Consider the following 16,553-nt stretch of genomic DNA (forward strand, 5'->3'; position numbering starts at 1 on the left):
TTCATTTAAGTGAAGGGCTGTGAAAGACAAAGTTTAGGTTTGAGCTAATGGTCAATAAGAGATCATTTTAGTTTAAGAAACCTTCATAGCATCTTGGATAACACCTATAAGAATTTTTATTGAGCAATTATTCTATAATTATCAGTTTATCTGTCAGAATTCAAGCTCCATGAGGCCACATTGAGCTCAAACAATGCTGTCAGCACTGAGCAGAGTGAAGGTGCTAAATAAAAATTGGTTGATTGAGAAGATATCTAAAAAACAACAAAGCAGAAGAAGTGTGTGGACTAACTTTATGGCAGAAATCCAGAAGACATTCTTGAAGAGCAAGAGCCGGCGGTCAGCTCTTACATCATCACAGAAGCCCAGACTTAGACTAGGGAATTGACCTTGGAAGTGGGAAGGAAAGGATGGATCCAAGAAAAGTTTCAAATGAATAATATAATTTGCTGACAAAGAAAAAATAAGAGTGAAAGGGAAGAGGAAGTCTATGTTAACTTGAAAGTTTGGATCTCTAAAAAACAGAGATACTGTTGATAGAAAGGAGGAATTAAAATAAAGATTAAGCAGATTAAGCATAATGGAGAAATATAAAGTAGCTGCTAAAAGTGTGAGATCTGTAGTCAAATGGAATAGGTTCATCCCAGGTCCACCTCATAGTAGCAGTATGAATGTAAGAATTATTGACTTAATTTCCCTGTCTCTGTAAAATTCACCTCTTAGAGATGAAAGATCGTTTATACAAAAAAAAGCTTAGCCTGGTTTTTGGCACACACGAGGCATTCAATAAATAATGTCTATTTCAAATATGATAAATTTTGGTTTCAGATATCTTAATGTTGCAATTTCGGTTCAGGATTGCTTAATTTCACAGCTTTGTACACGTGAAAGAGCAGGGATTAAGAAAGCAGTGTGAAAAGCATGAGTGTAGCATTTGTAGCAGAATGTGAACCAGGACTACTTCAAGGGAATGGTGCCTGGGAGAAAGGCCAAAGTCACAGGTGAGTTGAGGAGAAGGAAGACGAGATCAAGGAGACAGAAACAAAAAGAGATTGAAAGCAATATGGTTTCTCAGAGTGTATGGGAGGGGAAAATAGCAGATGAGGGTGGAGGGGTGCAAAGCTACATGTATTAGCAATTACAAATGTATGCATGTTCTGTATATAAAATACACTGTAAAATAATAAGGTAGAAATAAGTAATTTGAGGGCCTACTTTGGAGACATGTATTTTATAGTCCTATGGTATTTTATAATCCTACGGTGCCTCTACTCATTGCCTCTTTTCTTGCTACCTTCTACACACATTTTTCTTTTTCATTCCAAAGGTAATTATTTATTCCTTGCTTGTCATTGTCAGTTCTTAACAATAAGTAGGCAATATAACCAATTGTTCAATAAATTGTGGTGTGATTGGATGTTTTAGCATGGCGAACGTGTTTTGTTGAAGAAAGGGCAGTGCTACCGTGATAAGCTGCCTGCTGATGTAAATACTTTATGGTTTTATGACAGGCTCACAATCTACCAATACTATTTTCAATTCAAGTCAATTTGTGTGAATGAGGATTTTAGAGAAAACAGCTGGCAGGAGATACACGTGACATTTAATCTTGCCTGAGAACATGAAATCCTTTACAAGGCTATATGTATACGTGTGTGTGAAATTTGTATGCTTGTATATACTCACAAAGGTTATATAGGGAGCTGTATTTTACAGAATCTGGGCCAATAAACAGCAGAAAATATCACATTCCTTGGCATTTTTCTGTAGATACACTTGAATGAGCAAATAACTCGGTGAGTCTAAAATTCCGATGAAAACATTCAACTGATTGCAATTTTTGAACTAAAAAGATTGTTTTTCAAAATGAGAAGAACCTGAAGTCATCCTTAAAACAAATAAACAAAAAACCCTACAATTAATATTGTAAGTTTTGATTGATTCAAAACTACTACCTGTGTGAATAAGATTCTGAACACTGCTAAAATGCAGAACTTTGCAGCTTACCCTAAGAACTCAATACATGACTTTTTAAAAATGATTTTAAAGAGAAACAACAATATAATTGAAAATTGACTTATTCAAATTTTATATGAAAGGTGTCCAAAGTTGCACAAAACAAGATATATAATAAGGAAAAAAATATTGATTGAATTTGGTCACGACAACGACAAGCAGAGAAAATCAAAATTACCCTAAAATTTGCCCAGGATTACCAGAATATAAAATCTGTCTAATGTCCAAATGTATATAATGGCAATGGTGGTTACATATTTAAGTTGGAGTCATAATCATTTAGAAGTGATTTGCCTTTTATTAATAAAGAGCTTGCCTTTTTATTTCCACTATCAAAATTCATTTGAATATTAGTTAGCAGAGTTGTTTACTGAAAATCATAGTCTACCAGATATTTCTTGTCCTTGTATTCTTACCTTTGCTTTTATCCACACACTGATTTTTACACAACTTTACTATTTTAGGACCAAATATCCTTCTCCATACTTGGCTAGAGGCAGTCATCAGCAGTTTCAAAGAATTGCTTTCTCTCCATCAGCCCAGACCAGAGGGAAAGCTATGGGCTCTTTCTTGAAGTCCGATTAGATAAAGTCCTTGTGGCAGCCACAGAGAAGGTTCAAAATCACACGGAGACACAGACCACTCAGTGCAAGCACCTCACCTCCCACTCTGTCTTCTGTTCCCAATTCAATTGGAAATGAGTCTCTTCCTTCCACTGCCACAAGTCAAGCCCCCATATTTCTCACCTGGATTTCTTCAATAATCCTATCATCGTCTTTTTTCTTATCCCTGCACACTACAACTCATCTGACTCACAACTGGCAGAGAAATCTCACAAAATGGGACTGTGTTGAGAACCCAGCCATGCTCAGAAAGATTCAAATGTACTCAAGTCCCTCACAAATGAAGCACCAACTTGGCGTAAGTTCCATGTCGGATGGCTGCCAGTTATCTGATGAGCCTTATTTTGTAGATAACCATATAATTTATTGCTCTCACTGGGAAATACATTTTCAGAGTAAAAGGAGTGCTATTAACAATGGGGCAAATTGGGACATATGGTCACCCAGCTCTCCCTGTGATGTGTCAAACTCAGAACTGTTCTTCAGTCACAGATTTTACACACAATGCCCTGACTTTCCCTTTTCTGAAAGTTTAAACCCACTGCTCCTTTTGCCTGGAAGATGGCTTCCATCTGTTTCTCTCTACCCTTTGAGGTCAATTTAATCCCCACGTCCTCATGGAGACTTTCTCAGTCTCTCAAGAGGACAGACTCCCTTCCTTCTTTCTCCATCCGTGGCCCCAAGACTTCATACTAGGCACTTCACCTGCATTATATTCCTCTGCTTTGTACCTGACCTCTATGTGCTTGGTTTGGCTCCGTACTTGACCCTAAACAACTTCTTACTCATCTTGGCATATTTCTAAACACCAAGCGAAAGTCCTTGTGTATAGCAAGCATTTCAAAATGCAATCACCAGCTGATAATTAAATTGTGACCCTTAAAAATTATTTATTTAGTAATGGCATTAACCCTAAAGAGGAGGAAATTCATAAACCATTTGTGATGACCAAAGATCTTGAGTCATTTAAACAAATTCAAAATCACTCACCCATTTCTGTATCAAAAAGATTTTCTCAAAGTACGTATTACACACCCAAAGTCCCTTAGAGAAGGTATATTCATGTTGTCTTAGAAAATTTTTCCTGAGACTTTCACTTAAACCATTCTATATGCAATGATTTCTATTTTTATTTATAGATTAGTTTATTAAAAAAATAAAACCTAAGTATTAAATAAAATTAAAACCCTGCATCACCAACCTCCCTATATCCTAATGCTATTCTATAGAGTTAACAAGTGTGAACAGGTTTTATTATTTATTTATTTATCTATTTATCTATATATTTTATATATCTAGTTATTTATTTGCTGCTGTTTAAATAATGCACTTATATCTCTTGAGTTACCAATTTTAGATTATATTTGTTGACTACTCACAGTAAAAGGTGAGTGATTGAGGTCCTTACACAACTCCCCTCTCTATTGCCCATCCTTAAGCACCTCTCAATTTTTTTTAAATTATATTACTACTATTTTTAATTTATCAAGTTTATAATATTTACATTCACTTCAGTGGATAAATTAACATTTCTGTGTTTTGTTCCTAGATTCCTTCTAAGTGTAAGACCAATACAGAAAGCAATTTCAGTATTATGGCTACTAAATATTATTCCCTTCAGATTCATCCAAGTATCATGACTGGAATCACAGAGAAGGGATAAATATAATTATTAAAATCCTGCCTTTTAAAGGGTAATTAGACTAGGGTCTAGTATATCTTTTACAATTGCTTTTAAAATTTCTTCATTTTTTCTAGGTCATATGCGATTGCCAATGTTATCCATCTCATATCAGACATGCTTTTTTATTTTGTTGTATTATACCTAGAATAATTCATACATAAGCTATGTAGGCACCAGGTTTTCTGAGCCACATTCATTTTTAGCCTCACATTGATTGATAGTTTGGCTGGTTCTATAGTGGTAAGTTTAACATACTTTTCCCTCAGAAAGTCTTGGCTCATTGCCTTCTAGAATCCAGGGAGGCATTTGAGGACCAGTTTTCATTCCTTATAGGAGTAGTCCCACCCCAACCCCCAACCAAAAAAAAAAAAAAAAACTTATAGAATGTTCTCTTGGTTAGTAAAATTTTACTAAGATGTGTGCCCCTTTCAGTTTTAAGAGCTGCCTGTCTTCAGTTTGTGAAACTTTTCTTTTCTTTTTTTAGATCATTTCTTCCCCTTCTTGGTCTCTTTCTTCTTCTCAGATGTTTTTTAGATATATGTTGGGATCCTGGGTCTAGCTTAATGTGTTCTAAATGTTCCTCATATTTTCTTTTTTCACTTTTCTCTTTGGTTTTACCTTTTATTTTATCCTGCAGATCATCACTCTGGTCTTTAGCCCTAGCCACCCCATGTTTAAGATGTTCAGCTTTTTATTTTCACGTTCATAATTTTAATTACTAGGGTAATTTTCTTATTCTCTGATTGGTCTGTTCCATGACCACCTATATATATGTGTGTATGTTCAATATGCTCTTGAATTTTTTCTTGAAGAGATGCTAATTAAAATTCTATTTTAAAAATCTCTTACATTTTCTGAATCACCTCTGGCTTTGTTTTTACTGTGTGTGTGTATGTGTGTTTGTCTTTTTAAATTATGCTTTTGGTTTTCTTCCACTATCATGACATCTTTGGCTGTTGATGTATAATTATGATTGAAGGCTCAGGTTGATTGATAAGGATTACTGGTGGGGTGCATTTTCCTTGGATAGGTGGGCAGACTATGGACCTGTGTAAATTAGTGAGTTTCATATGACTGGCTTCTTTTAAAGATGCATGGATACAGGCAAGCAAGCAGACTGGGGACCCACCCCTGGAGAAACTTATTCTGAGAGTGGAGAAATTTATTATAGTTCCATCTTGTATAGAAACTGCATTTCCTATTTCCCACCTGTCTATGGCTGTCTGAAATAAAATTACTTCAAATTCTGCTGTTTTCCTTCAAATGCCTTGTGCCCACACTAGGAGCATAAGATAATCTCACCATCAGATAAGTCCTATTCTTTAGAGCAGAATTCTGTAATTTTAACCTAAACTCTCTCTACACGTATGGTTAGAGCAGAAGGGAGAAGTTAGGGGACCAACTGGCCCAGCTATTTTGAAATTCAGCTCTTTAAATAATTTTCCTGATGGTCACTTCAAGGCCTGCTTCAAGTCTTTATGTTGACTTTAGGTTTAGAAATTATTTGGTATTTTCATAGCAAGAATAATTTATGTCTCTTGAGCTGTTCTTTCCCTCTTTTAATTTCTCTATAAATCAGACCCATTCCACCTTTATTTTTCAGGATTTTCTCAAATTGTTTTACCTACTGTTGGCTCCAAAAATATACAGGCATAACTTGTTTATTGCACTTTATTTGGTTGCAGTTTGCAGATATTGCCTTTTTTACAAATTGAAGGTTTGTGGCAACCCTGCATCAAACAAGTCTGTTGGCACCATTTTTTCAATAGTATTTGTTCACTTCATATCTCTGTGTCATATTTTGGTAATTCTTGCAATATTTCAAACTTTTTCACTATTATTTGTTATGATAATCTGTGATCAGTGATCTTTCATGTTACTATTGTAATTGTCTTGGGGCACCATGAACCACACCCATATAAGACGGAGAACTTATATTGATACATGCATGTGTTCTGACTGCTCCACCAAGCAGCCCAGCCATTCCCCTGACTCTCTCCCTCTCCTTAGGCCTCCCTATTCCCTGAGACACAACAGTACTGAAATTAGGCCAATTAATAACCCTACAATGGCCTCTAAGTGATCAAGTAAAAGGAAGAGTTGCAAGTCTCTCACTTTAAATCAAAAGCTAGAAATGATTAAGCTTAGTGAGGATGCCATGTCGAAAGCCAAGAGAGACCAGAAGCTAGATCTCTTGTGCCAAACAATTAGCCAAGTTGTGAATGCAAAAGAAAAGTTCTTGAAAGAAATTACAAGTCCTACTCTAGTGAATACACAAATGATAAGAAAGTTAAACAGCCTAATTGCTGATATGGAGAAAGTTTTAGTGGTCTCCATAAAAGATCAAACCAGCCACAACATTCCCTGAAGCCAAGGCCTAACCCAGAGTGAGACCCTAACTGTCATATTCTATTAATAATGAGAGAGGTGAGGAGGCTGCAGAAGGAAAGTTTGAAGCTAGCAGAGGTTGGCTCATGAGGTTTAAGGAGAATATTGGAAGAAGATGCCATCTAGGACTTTCATAGCTACAGAAGAGAAGTCAATGCCTGGCTTCAAAGCTTCAAAGCACAGACTGACTCTCTTATCAGGGACTAATGCAGCTGTCGACTTTAAGTTGAAGCCAGTGCTCACTTACCATTCTAAAAACCCTAGGGCCCTTAAGAATGATGCTAAATCTACTCTGAAGCCGTGCTCTGTAAGTGGAACAACAGAGGCTGGATGACAGAAAATCTGTTTACAACTTGGTTTACTGAATATCTTAAGCTGACTGTTGAGACCTACTGCTCAGAAAAAAAAGATTCCTTTCAAAATATTATTGCTCATTGACTATAAACCTGGTCACCCAAGAATGCTGATGGAGATGTACAAGGAGATTAATGTTATTTTCTTACCTGCTAACACAACATCCATTCTGCAGCCCATGAATCAAGGAGTAATTTCGACTTTCAAGTCTTATTATTTAAGAAATATATTTCATAAGGCTACAGCTGCCATAGATAATGATTCCTCTGATGGATCTAGAAAAAGTAAATTGAAAACCTTCTAAAAAGGATTCACCATTCTAGATGCCATGGAGAACAGTCATGATTCATGGGAATAAGTCAAAATATCAGCATTACCAGGAGTGTGGAAGAACTGGATTCCAACTCTCATGGATGACTTGGGGTGGGAGTTCAAGACTGCAGTGGAGGAAGTAACTGAAGATGTGGTGGAAATGGCAAGAGCAGTGGAATTAGAAGTGGAGCCTGAAGAGATGAATGAATTGCTACAATCCTGTGTTAAAACTTTAATGGCCAAGGTGTTGCTTCTTAAGGATGAGCAAAGAAAGTGGTTTCTTGAGATGAAATCTACTCCTGGTGAAGATGCTATGAAGATTTTTGAAATGACAACAAAAGATTTAGAATACTGCATAAGTTTAATTGATAAAGCAGCAGCAGGGTTTGAGAAGATTGACTCTGATTTTGAAGTAAGTTCTACCCCGAGTTAAAAGCTATCAAACAGCATTGAAAGGAAGAGTGAATCAATGAGGCAAACTTCAGTGCTTTCTTATTTTAAGAAATTTCCACAGCTCCACCCCAACCTTCAGCAGCCATCACCCTGATCAGCCAGCAGCAATGAAAATCAAGGCAAGACCTTCTACCAGACAAAAGATAGGATTCTCTGAAGGCTCCAGATGATAGCATTTTTTAGCAATAAAGTATTTTAAATTAAATAATGTACATTTTTTTAGATACAATGCTATTGCACAGTTAATGGACTACAGTGTAGTATAAACATAAATTTTATTCACACTGGGAAACCAAAAAAATCTCTGTGACTCACGTTATTGTGTTATTTGCTTTATCGTGGGGTTCTGGAACCAAACCCGCAATATCTCCGAGCTATGCCTATAATGACCCTCTCTCTCTCTGTTTCTCTCCCTCCCTCCCTCCCTTTCTCTCCCTCCCTCCCTCCCTTTCTCTCCCTCTCCCATCCCCCTTTTCTTCCATTTTCTTTCCTTCTTCTTTTTGTTTCATTATCACCTTAGAGGCAATCGATATATATGTTTGTGCCAGCCCATATCTTGAACCAGAAGCCAGACTAAGTATCTTTTATATTTCTTTTAATGATGCAAATATATCTGCTTTGCACTCATTTTAAATAGCCTGGAATTTATACTAATATTTGGTTAAATATTTCTCTACACTTTGGGATGGGTGGTACTAATCCATGTGACACTGTATTTAGAGATTAAAAAAAAAATTTCCCAACCTAAAAATGTATATATGGTTACAGCCAAAAGGAACTATTTGCTTGCAATCTGCTCTTCCTGGCACCCTCTGTGCTCCATGAGATATAAGCAGCTACTGAATCATGGAAAATGCAATTTGAAGTTACATAAGTAAATTAGTCACTGTGTTCTGTACTATGAACAGTCTGGGATGTCATTAAAATTCTGCCTATATAGAAAAAAAATAAGTCTATTTGTATGGTATTCCTGCTAAACATTTTGAAATAAAGTCATGGGTCACTATGTCTCAGAAGATATTCACATTTTGGTCTTAATCAAATCTAGTTCTACAGCATTTCAAAGATATTAAGAAAGCCAAAGCATTTTAGTGAGATATGTGAACTCTAGGACTAAATTCCCAGGTTGTCTATCTAAATTGTCTAATTGATTAATTTATTGTAACTTGGGTATAGAAAATTCAAATCCTTTGTAAATTCAATTTCAATTAAAGAGAGAGAAATGTGTAAATACCACAATCTCACCAAGTGTTTCAATTAAGTATCCCCAGACCACACAGCTTCATCTGAGCCCCAAAAACGTGGGATCATGGAATCAAAGCAAGGTTCATGGAGCAAATATTTCTTTGTGCTGTCCAGTTAGATAGGCATCCCCCCAAAGGGTTACCCTAAATGTGTAAGTTGGTAATATTCTGCAGCAGTAATATGTAGCACAAAGGGAAAACAGTAATAAGCCTGGCTAAGGCAGCCTTCTCTAGAAGAGCTACTTAACAGATTTGCCTACACTGTGCCCTCGAATCTCCTTAATTTCATTTTTTCCTTCTATACCATCACAAGCATATCATTTTTACTGAGTGCATAAATGAGATCCTATAAATGTTTTCTTTTCCAGCTTTTTTTTCCTTTTACCTTTTTTTATTTGGTTTTTCCTTCCAGAGTTGATTGTAACAGGCTGGTATGATTAATCTTGCCTGGACACAATCCACCATAATACCTGAAATAGTTCTGTAACCTGGGATTCCTTTAAAGGAATCAGCTTCAAATGACTGTAAGTGAACAAGGAAAGAAAATGCTATAAGGTTTACAACAAGTACAGACACACAAGATGGTTACTGATCATTGTTTCCATTTCCCTCCTTTCCACAGAAATGGAGAGAAGTTAAGAGACAGTTATGGTTGGTCTGATCTCTTCTGAAAATTACTTCCATTGCTATCTAGGTTATATTGACACTCTTACCGCGGGTTTTCAGGCTGTTCTTTTCTCATCTGGACTATTCCTTAAAGCAAGGATTTTATTATTGTTTTCAGAACTACCTCTCACAACTCTTGTTAGAGTTATTCAACTTTTCAATTTTAACCCAAGTATTTCAGCAACTGCTTTCTGATGACACTTTCCTCTCTTCTAGTATTTTCTGCTAAATATATGGAGGCAGTTACTTACTGCCTCAGGAACAACACTCTCTTCTCTTTCTACCTAGTCCTGCAGATTCTTGTCTCCATCTTTAACTTTTGTAATCTTGTGTGCTCTACCCTCAGGCAAGCCCCTGTGTTTGAGAAAACATGTCTGGTTGGGATGCTCCACAGACGGCTGGAGAAATTGATGCAATTATCTGGATAATTTTAAATGCATTCAATCATTAAGCAAATATTTTTGGAGAACCCATTCCGGGCACGGTTTTATGCTAGGTGTCAAGGAGATGATGGTGAGAGAAGTAAAATAAGATCCCTGCCCTCAAGAAATACAGCCTAATCGTAATAACAGCCAGTATCTATTGATTGCCTATTATGTGCTGAACATGGCTCATGACTCATAGCATGTAACTCTCAGCAAAACTACCATGATGTATCTATTAATACAAAAATACACCATAATGAGACGAGAGGATTTTTTAAGTCAGTCATCTTCCTGCCCTTTCCTAGATGGTATGAACTCAAGTCTGCTTTGGTTTGTGAATAGGGCTGGGCACAGATGGCAGGCAAATGCTTTATGCTGCTTTATATCTGAGTTTGCATTCCCCAGGGAATGTATTTCTATCTGCACAAATTTAGCCTCTTAACTGAATTTTCTCAGCTAGTTTAGCAGAGCTGCAGATTTGAATACACATCCTCCAGAGCTTATGCTCTTCCTTACTCCACTCATTCACCTTATAACTGACAGAGTAAAAGAATAAGGGAGATACTTTTGACATGGCAAAGCATCTGGCAAATAGCATCAATTCTCCTTTGTTTTGTGTATTTTAGAACTAAGGACAGCTATTAGAATTCCTTTTCATATTTCTCCTTAAATATTTAGCAGAATAAGTGATACTGACAAAAATTTTTTTAAAGTATTTGGCCCATCATTCAAAGGAGAAAACTTATTTTTCAGAAAAAAAAAACAGTTGCAATGGGGATCACAGTAGGATGACTATATAAGGTTACCATTATGCCATACTCTAACTTAAATAATAAGCATTTTTATTATTATAGAATGTCATTAATGTGCAAGGGACTCTATTTACTCATTCAATAGGTATTTATTGAGACTATACTACATGAAAGTCTCTATGGTTAAGAAATGCATTCATTCAGATATATATCAGACAAACATGGCTTACCCTCCATGAACTGATAAAGGATGACATTTGAAGGTGAGAGGAGGTGAGTGTGAGTACAGGGGGGTGTCTAAGAGCACTCCAGGTTTTTGATTTAAGCTACTAAAGAGAGGCTGCACGACTTATCCAGAAGGTGAAAGAAGAAAGGCTGGTTTGGGACATATGGGGTGCTTGACATTTTGGAGTTTTATTTTCTTTTCCGTTTTGAGGGTGTTTTGTTTTGTTTCCATCCTATGCTCTGGTTGAAGCACTGTGCTCCTTGGAGCTTGGCAGTGTCATAACCTTTGTCTGATTATCGAGGCTTTATGAACCCAATTAGAGATGGTAAGATATGCATTTAAGAGATTTCTGCCATCCTAACAGCCCCTAGCCATCCCTGAGGATTCTCTTCCTGACTATTACATTAATTATATTTTAATTTTGTGTCTTTTCAACCCAATTATGAAAGTTTGAGTTGGTCCCTGTCTGTGCCACAGTGTGTCTCCCCTTCCTTCACACCACCTTTTGATAGGAAAAAAGAAAGTGCATTTAAACTAGGATTTAGTAAAATGCCGCAGTAGATATAAAGCTAATAAATGATGTCATTAAAATCTATAGGAAAAAACATGATTCATCTTGATTTTGAAATCTGAAAAAAAAAGAATGTGGGAAAATTAAATGGTGTTTTATCATTGGATGAAGACATACTTTGGAGAGCTGTCTGTCCTCATGAATGCTACAAATGTCCCTTTATAACTTGATTTTACTCAGAGGTTTTCTAAAACATCTGTCTAAATTATTCAACTAATTTTACTTTTTATTCCTACTTCTCTTGTAATTTCAAAGAGACCTGTGTGGCTAGATGGGTTTATTTCCCGCAGACATGACTCCATGAAACATAATTAAATGCATACTGGAAGAAATTTTGCAGGCTTCCCTGGTGGCGCAGTGGTTGAGAATCTGCCTGCTAATGCAGGGGACATGGGTTCGAGCCCTGGTCTGGGAGGATCCCACATGCCACGGAGCAACTAGGCCCATGAGCCACAACTACTGAGCCTGCGCGTCTGGAGCCTGTGCTCCTCAACAAGAGAGGCCGCGATGGTGAGAGGCCCGCGCACCGCGATGAAGAGTGGCCCCCACTTGTCACAACTAGAGAAAGACCTCGCACAGAAACGAAGACCCAACACAGCAAAAATAAATAAATTAATTAATAAATCCCTACCCCCAACATCTTCAAAAAAAAAAAAAAGAAAGAAATTTTGCTCTTCCACGTTATAAATTCTATGTCACTGATGCATAGTTATAGGATGCATATTTCTTTTCTTTGCTTTCTCATCTCACATCTGACTCCTCACCATCTCCCCCTGCCCTTGAGCCTGATCTTCTCCTGCCCTGGAACCTGGCACTTGCTGGTGATGACAAGCATCAGGCAGCATCAGCTGGGATACAGGCTGAGCCTTTGTACAAGGAAGGCTCGGGGATACTGACTGACATGGTTCAATAATTAGCACAATGCTAGACACAGTGCTCAATAAAGATCTGCTGAATTAATGGCTGTGTGTGCCCCCTGACTGTTGCAAACACTTCAAGCTGATAACGTGGGGTTACCTGGCTGAGCATTATAAAGGAGAATGGAGAACTGACCAGCTCTTTGGTCCTCCAAAGTCAATAAAACTTAGAGAAAGCCTGCCTTTAGAGATATAAAAGTTTTATTCACTTTTAATATCTGTGTCAATAATTTTAGCAACGTGAAAAAATAAACACTCTCAAACATTCTGTGTGTTGTTTTGAGTAATTAAAGATACTTTGACGGAGAAAAGCAGGAAGCAAATTTTAACGTGAAGTGTTAGGATGACACATAAGTGTATTACACAAAATACTTCAGTAGCAAATCTTAGCTACTTATCAGATAATAGCTCTTGATGTAGAGCTGGTCTAAATTCAGCAACTCCAAGCCTAACTACATAATTTGAGCACTTTCCAATGTTCTGAAAATTCCTAGAATTAGTGTTCCTTCTTGATTTCTTCACTCATTTCCACATTCAATCATATCATGAATACAAATAAATTCCAATTAACGTATTTTATAAATCTGTCTTACAGTGTGTTTCTCTGACTTACTTTGATTGCACAAAGCTAAAAAAGAAAAAAGAATTCTGGCCAGCATTCAGTCATCTCTCTGGAGGCATTGATAGATCCACACCGATAAGTATGTACATACACTCCAGGTTTTCAGATGGATGTACAGCTCCCACAGGCCCAGCCCTGGGCAGCCTCCAGCCCTGGCTTATTCATGTGTCCATTTCATCCTGAAACTCTTACTGCCTCCATCTCTACTCCCCAGGGGACAGCTGCAACTCTGCAGAGTTCTTGATCTGAGAGACAATGGTCATTTTTTTTTTCAGTTACCTTAAAAAAAACTTACTATGATGCATGTTTGCATTACTATGAAGGTGTCCAATAGCTTGATGTAGGACCACGATTTTATTTATTCTAAAAATTTCTTCTAAAAATTGAGTCACTGAAAGAGTTCCTGAATAGAAATAACATCTTATTAGCATTTATATTTGCTCCCCCAGATCCTTGACATCACAATATGAAAAGTAAGAGTAGACTGTCTTTTATAAAGTGTAAAGGAAGAGAAAACAAAAGAAAAGGGAGTTAGATATCAGAACTCAGGAGATTTTCTTTGGTTAAATATTTGTTGTCCACAAGAAAACAAAATAAACTTCCTATGGCCCTCTCTAGATAAAACAATATGTTAAAAAAGACAGTTCTAGGTTCAAACACAAATACAGGTACCAGTTAGGTTGATGTCATCAATAATTCACATAATGTGGACATTTCTAGACACTGAAAAACAATATTTTTCCCTGACTAGTCCAACTAACCATGTCAAAACAGACCTAATAAACTCTGAGCGACACATCCCTTCCTAAGTTAAATTTACAAGTTTGATCCTAATAAATTCCCATCTGTGTATGTCAAGATATAATGTTTTCTAGTTGTTAAGTTTCGTGTCCCAAACTGTCTTACTTTATTTTCCCACCATGAACATGGTCCTACGTGAAATATTCGTGGACTTTCATCAGGCCATTCAAGTCAAGAAAGGTCACAGGTCTGGAACCCATGGCAAGTTTGTTCTATTCAGCAGCAGGTTTGCTGAAGTACTTTTTTGGCTTTCAAAGTTGAAGACCACATTGAGCGAGTAAGGGATGAATGCTCATACTAATGAGCTCTCCATGCCCTTGTTGAGTATTTTTTCCTCTGAATTAGTTGGAATTTTAAGAGTCATGTGGGACCTTACTTGGAATGTTAGAACCTAGGGAATATAATTTCCACCCCCATCCCCGGATGTTTTGCCTTCCTCACGACTTCTGATGATGGAAGATGGAATAATCTTTACATCCTCACTCTGAGAGAAGAACTTTCTCATATGCACATTAGGGCTGAAGAGCTACCCCTTTAGAATGGTAGCATTTGCCTTTGTTTTTCAAACTGGTTGTCTCCATCACACCACCCAAACCTTGGAAGTCACGGTTAACATTAGTTCTCTGCTTTTCTATACATAGAAATACATACATCCAGTTCAGCATGTATTTCCTTTCACACACAGATGTTCTTTACACGTAGTGTTTTGTGTGGCGAAGTTAATGGAAGATTAGTAACAAAAGAAAATTATTTCAGGAAATTCAGTTGATCTTCAACTTCTAAAAAAATATAAACTGCATTATATAATCGCCCATTGCTTCTTCTTTCATCCCTCACCACCATCCTCCACATATGGAAAAATAATAAGAATGGGGGCTAAAGAGAAATAGTACAACGGTTCAGATTGAATTAAGCCAGTTAGTTTTTGCTGTTGCAGTTTGCTTCTGTGACTAAAACCATCATAATTATTAAGGAATAGCTTTTTCTGAGAGTAACATTAGAACCGGGAAAGGAGGCATTTGTCACGCACTGAGAAACCCCTGGAATAGCTCAGCCCTGTGAATCATGTCTGCCCTTTCTCCCTTCCTCTTTTAACGTTTGGAAAAGAACAGTTATGTTAGTCGATAACAGAACTGGGAAAAGGGACCCAGAAAGCGATGTGAGCTCTATCAATCTTCAACCTTGCCAAGAAGGACACATTAAAGTGTTTTTCATGGAAAATCAGCCTTAGTCAACACATATTCAGAGCAAAGTGACCTTGAATATATATATATATATATATATAACACTGAAGCTTCTTGAGAGAATATAAGTGAACCAAAAAGAAAGAAGGGAAAGCATCCGAAAGGAAGAAGTAAAATCCAGGAAAAGGGTTGGCAAATGCATTTCTTGCCACTTACCTTTTCTGCTGACTGGGCTGTACCAAAAAAGATGGGGATGAAAGCTAACCAGATGATGCAGGTGGTATACATGGTAAATCCAATAGGTTTGGCTTCATTGAAAGTCTCTGGAACTCCTCTTGTTTTAATGGCATAAACAGTACAAGTTACCATCAAGAGGATACTGTACCCTAGCGAACAAATGAGCGAGAGATCAGAGATGTCACACTTGAGCACTCCCCTGGCGTTCTCCGGGTCTAGAGTCCGCTGTTCGCCATAGTCAATGATGATGTGCGGTGGGTCCACAACAAACCAGACACACACGCCCAGGAGCTGGATGGAGATCAGGCTGAAGGTGATCACCAGCTGGGATGCTGGACTGATAAACTTGGGTGCCGTGACAGATTTCTTCCCCTGCTCAAATATTCGGTGGATTCGGTTTGTTTTGGTAAGGAGGGCTGCATAGCTGAAACACATGCCGAGTCCGAGGAAGATCCGTCGGAAGGAGCAGATGATTGTACCTGGTGCGGCAATCATTAAAAAGGTGATTGAATAACAGAGAAAAATCCCCGTTAGGAGCACGTAACTAAGTTCGCGTCCCGAAGCCCTCACAATAGGTGTGTCGTTATAGCGGACAAAGGTCACGATCACAAAGGTGGTGGCGGTGATTCCCAATATGGCAACGAACACAGGCACCACAGCCCAGGGGGAATGCCATTCGAGTTTGATGATGGGGATGAGCTGACAGCCTGTGCGGTTGATGTTTGGTCTCTGATCCAAAGGGCAGAGTTCACAGGAGAGCTCATCCACCTGGTAGTTGTAACCTTCACAGCGCTCGCAGTGCCAGCAGCAAGGAACTCCTTTCACCGTTTTCTTCCTCTCCCCGGGCTTACAGGGCAGGCTGCAGACGGACGCCGGGTGAGTGTGTTCTCTATTGGCCCACTGCATGTCTTCCACCTGTGGGTATAAAATATTAATGAGCCTTCCATTTGTCCCCCATTTATAATATCCTAATCCTAGCCACAGGTTTGTAATAAGTCACCGAATGCTGACAGTACAGTTTACCATAATAAGAGCCCAGAGTTTCTTTCCCTGATATTGACTTTATGAAAGTGCTAAA

At 37.7% G+C, this 16,553-nt stretch overlaps 1 protein-coding gene across 3 annotated transcripts in view; it reads right to left on the minus strand.

The window, feature by feature from the left end:
• Window positions 1-16,553, minus strand: part of GRM8 (glutamate metabotropic receptor 8) — a gene marked incomplete at both ends in the record, with an annotated part of 776,918 nt that overhangs the window by 96,583 nt on the left and 663,782 nt on the right. For 2 of the 3 annotated variants that reach the window (XM_081244335.1, XM_081244334.1), the window contains one exon: window positions 15,455-16,390. In XM_081244335.1, the coding sequence (XP_081100461.1) occupies window positions 15,455-16,390 (936 nt within the window). The remainder of the gene's footprint in view (window positions 1-15,454; window positions 16,391-16,553) is intronic. The other variant, XM_081244336.1, reaches the window with a different exon arrangement.

Source organism: Mesoplodon bidens (assembly GCF_964165515.1).
Source record: "Mesoplodon bidens genome assembly, chromosome: 9".
NCBI classification, from domain to species: domain Eukaryota; kingdom Metazoa; phylum Chordata; class Mammalia; order Artiodactyla; family Ziphiidae; genus Mesoplodon; species Mesoplodon bidens.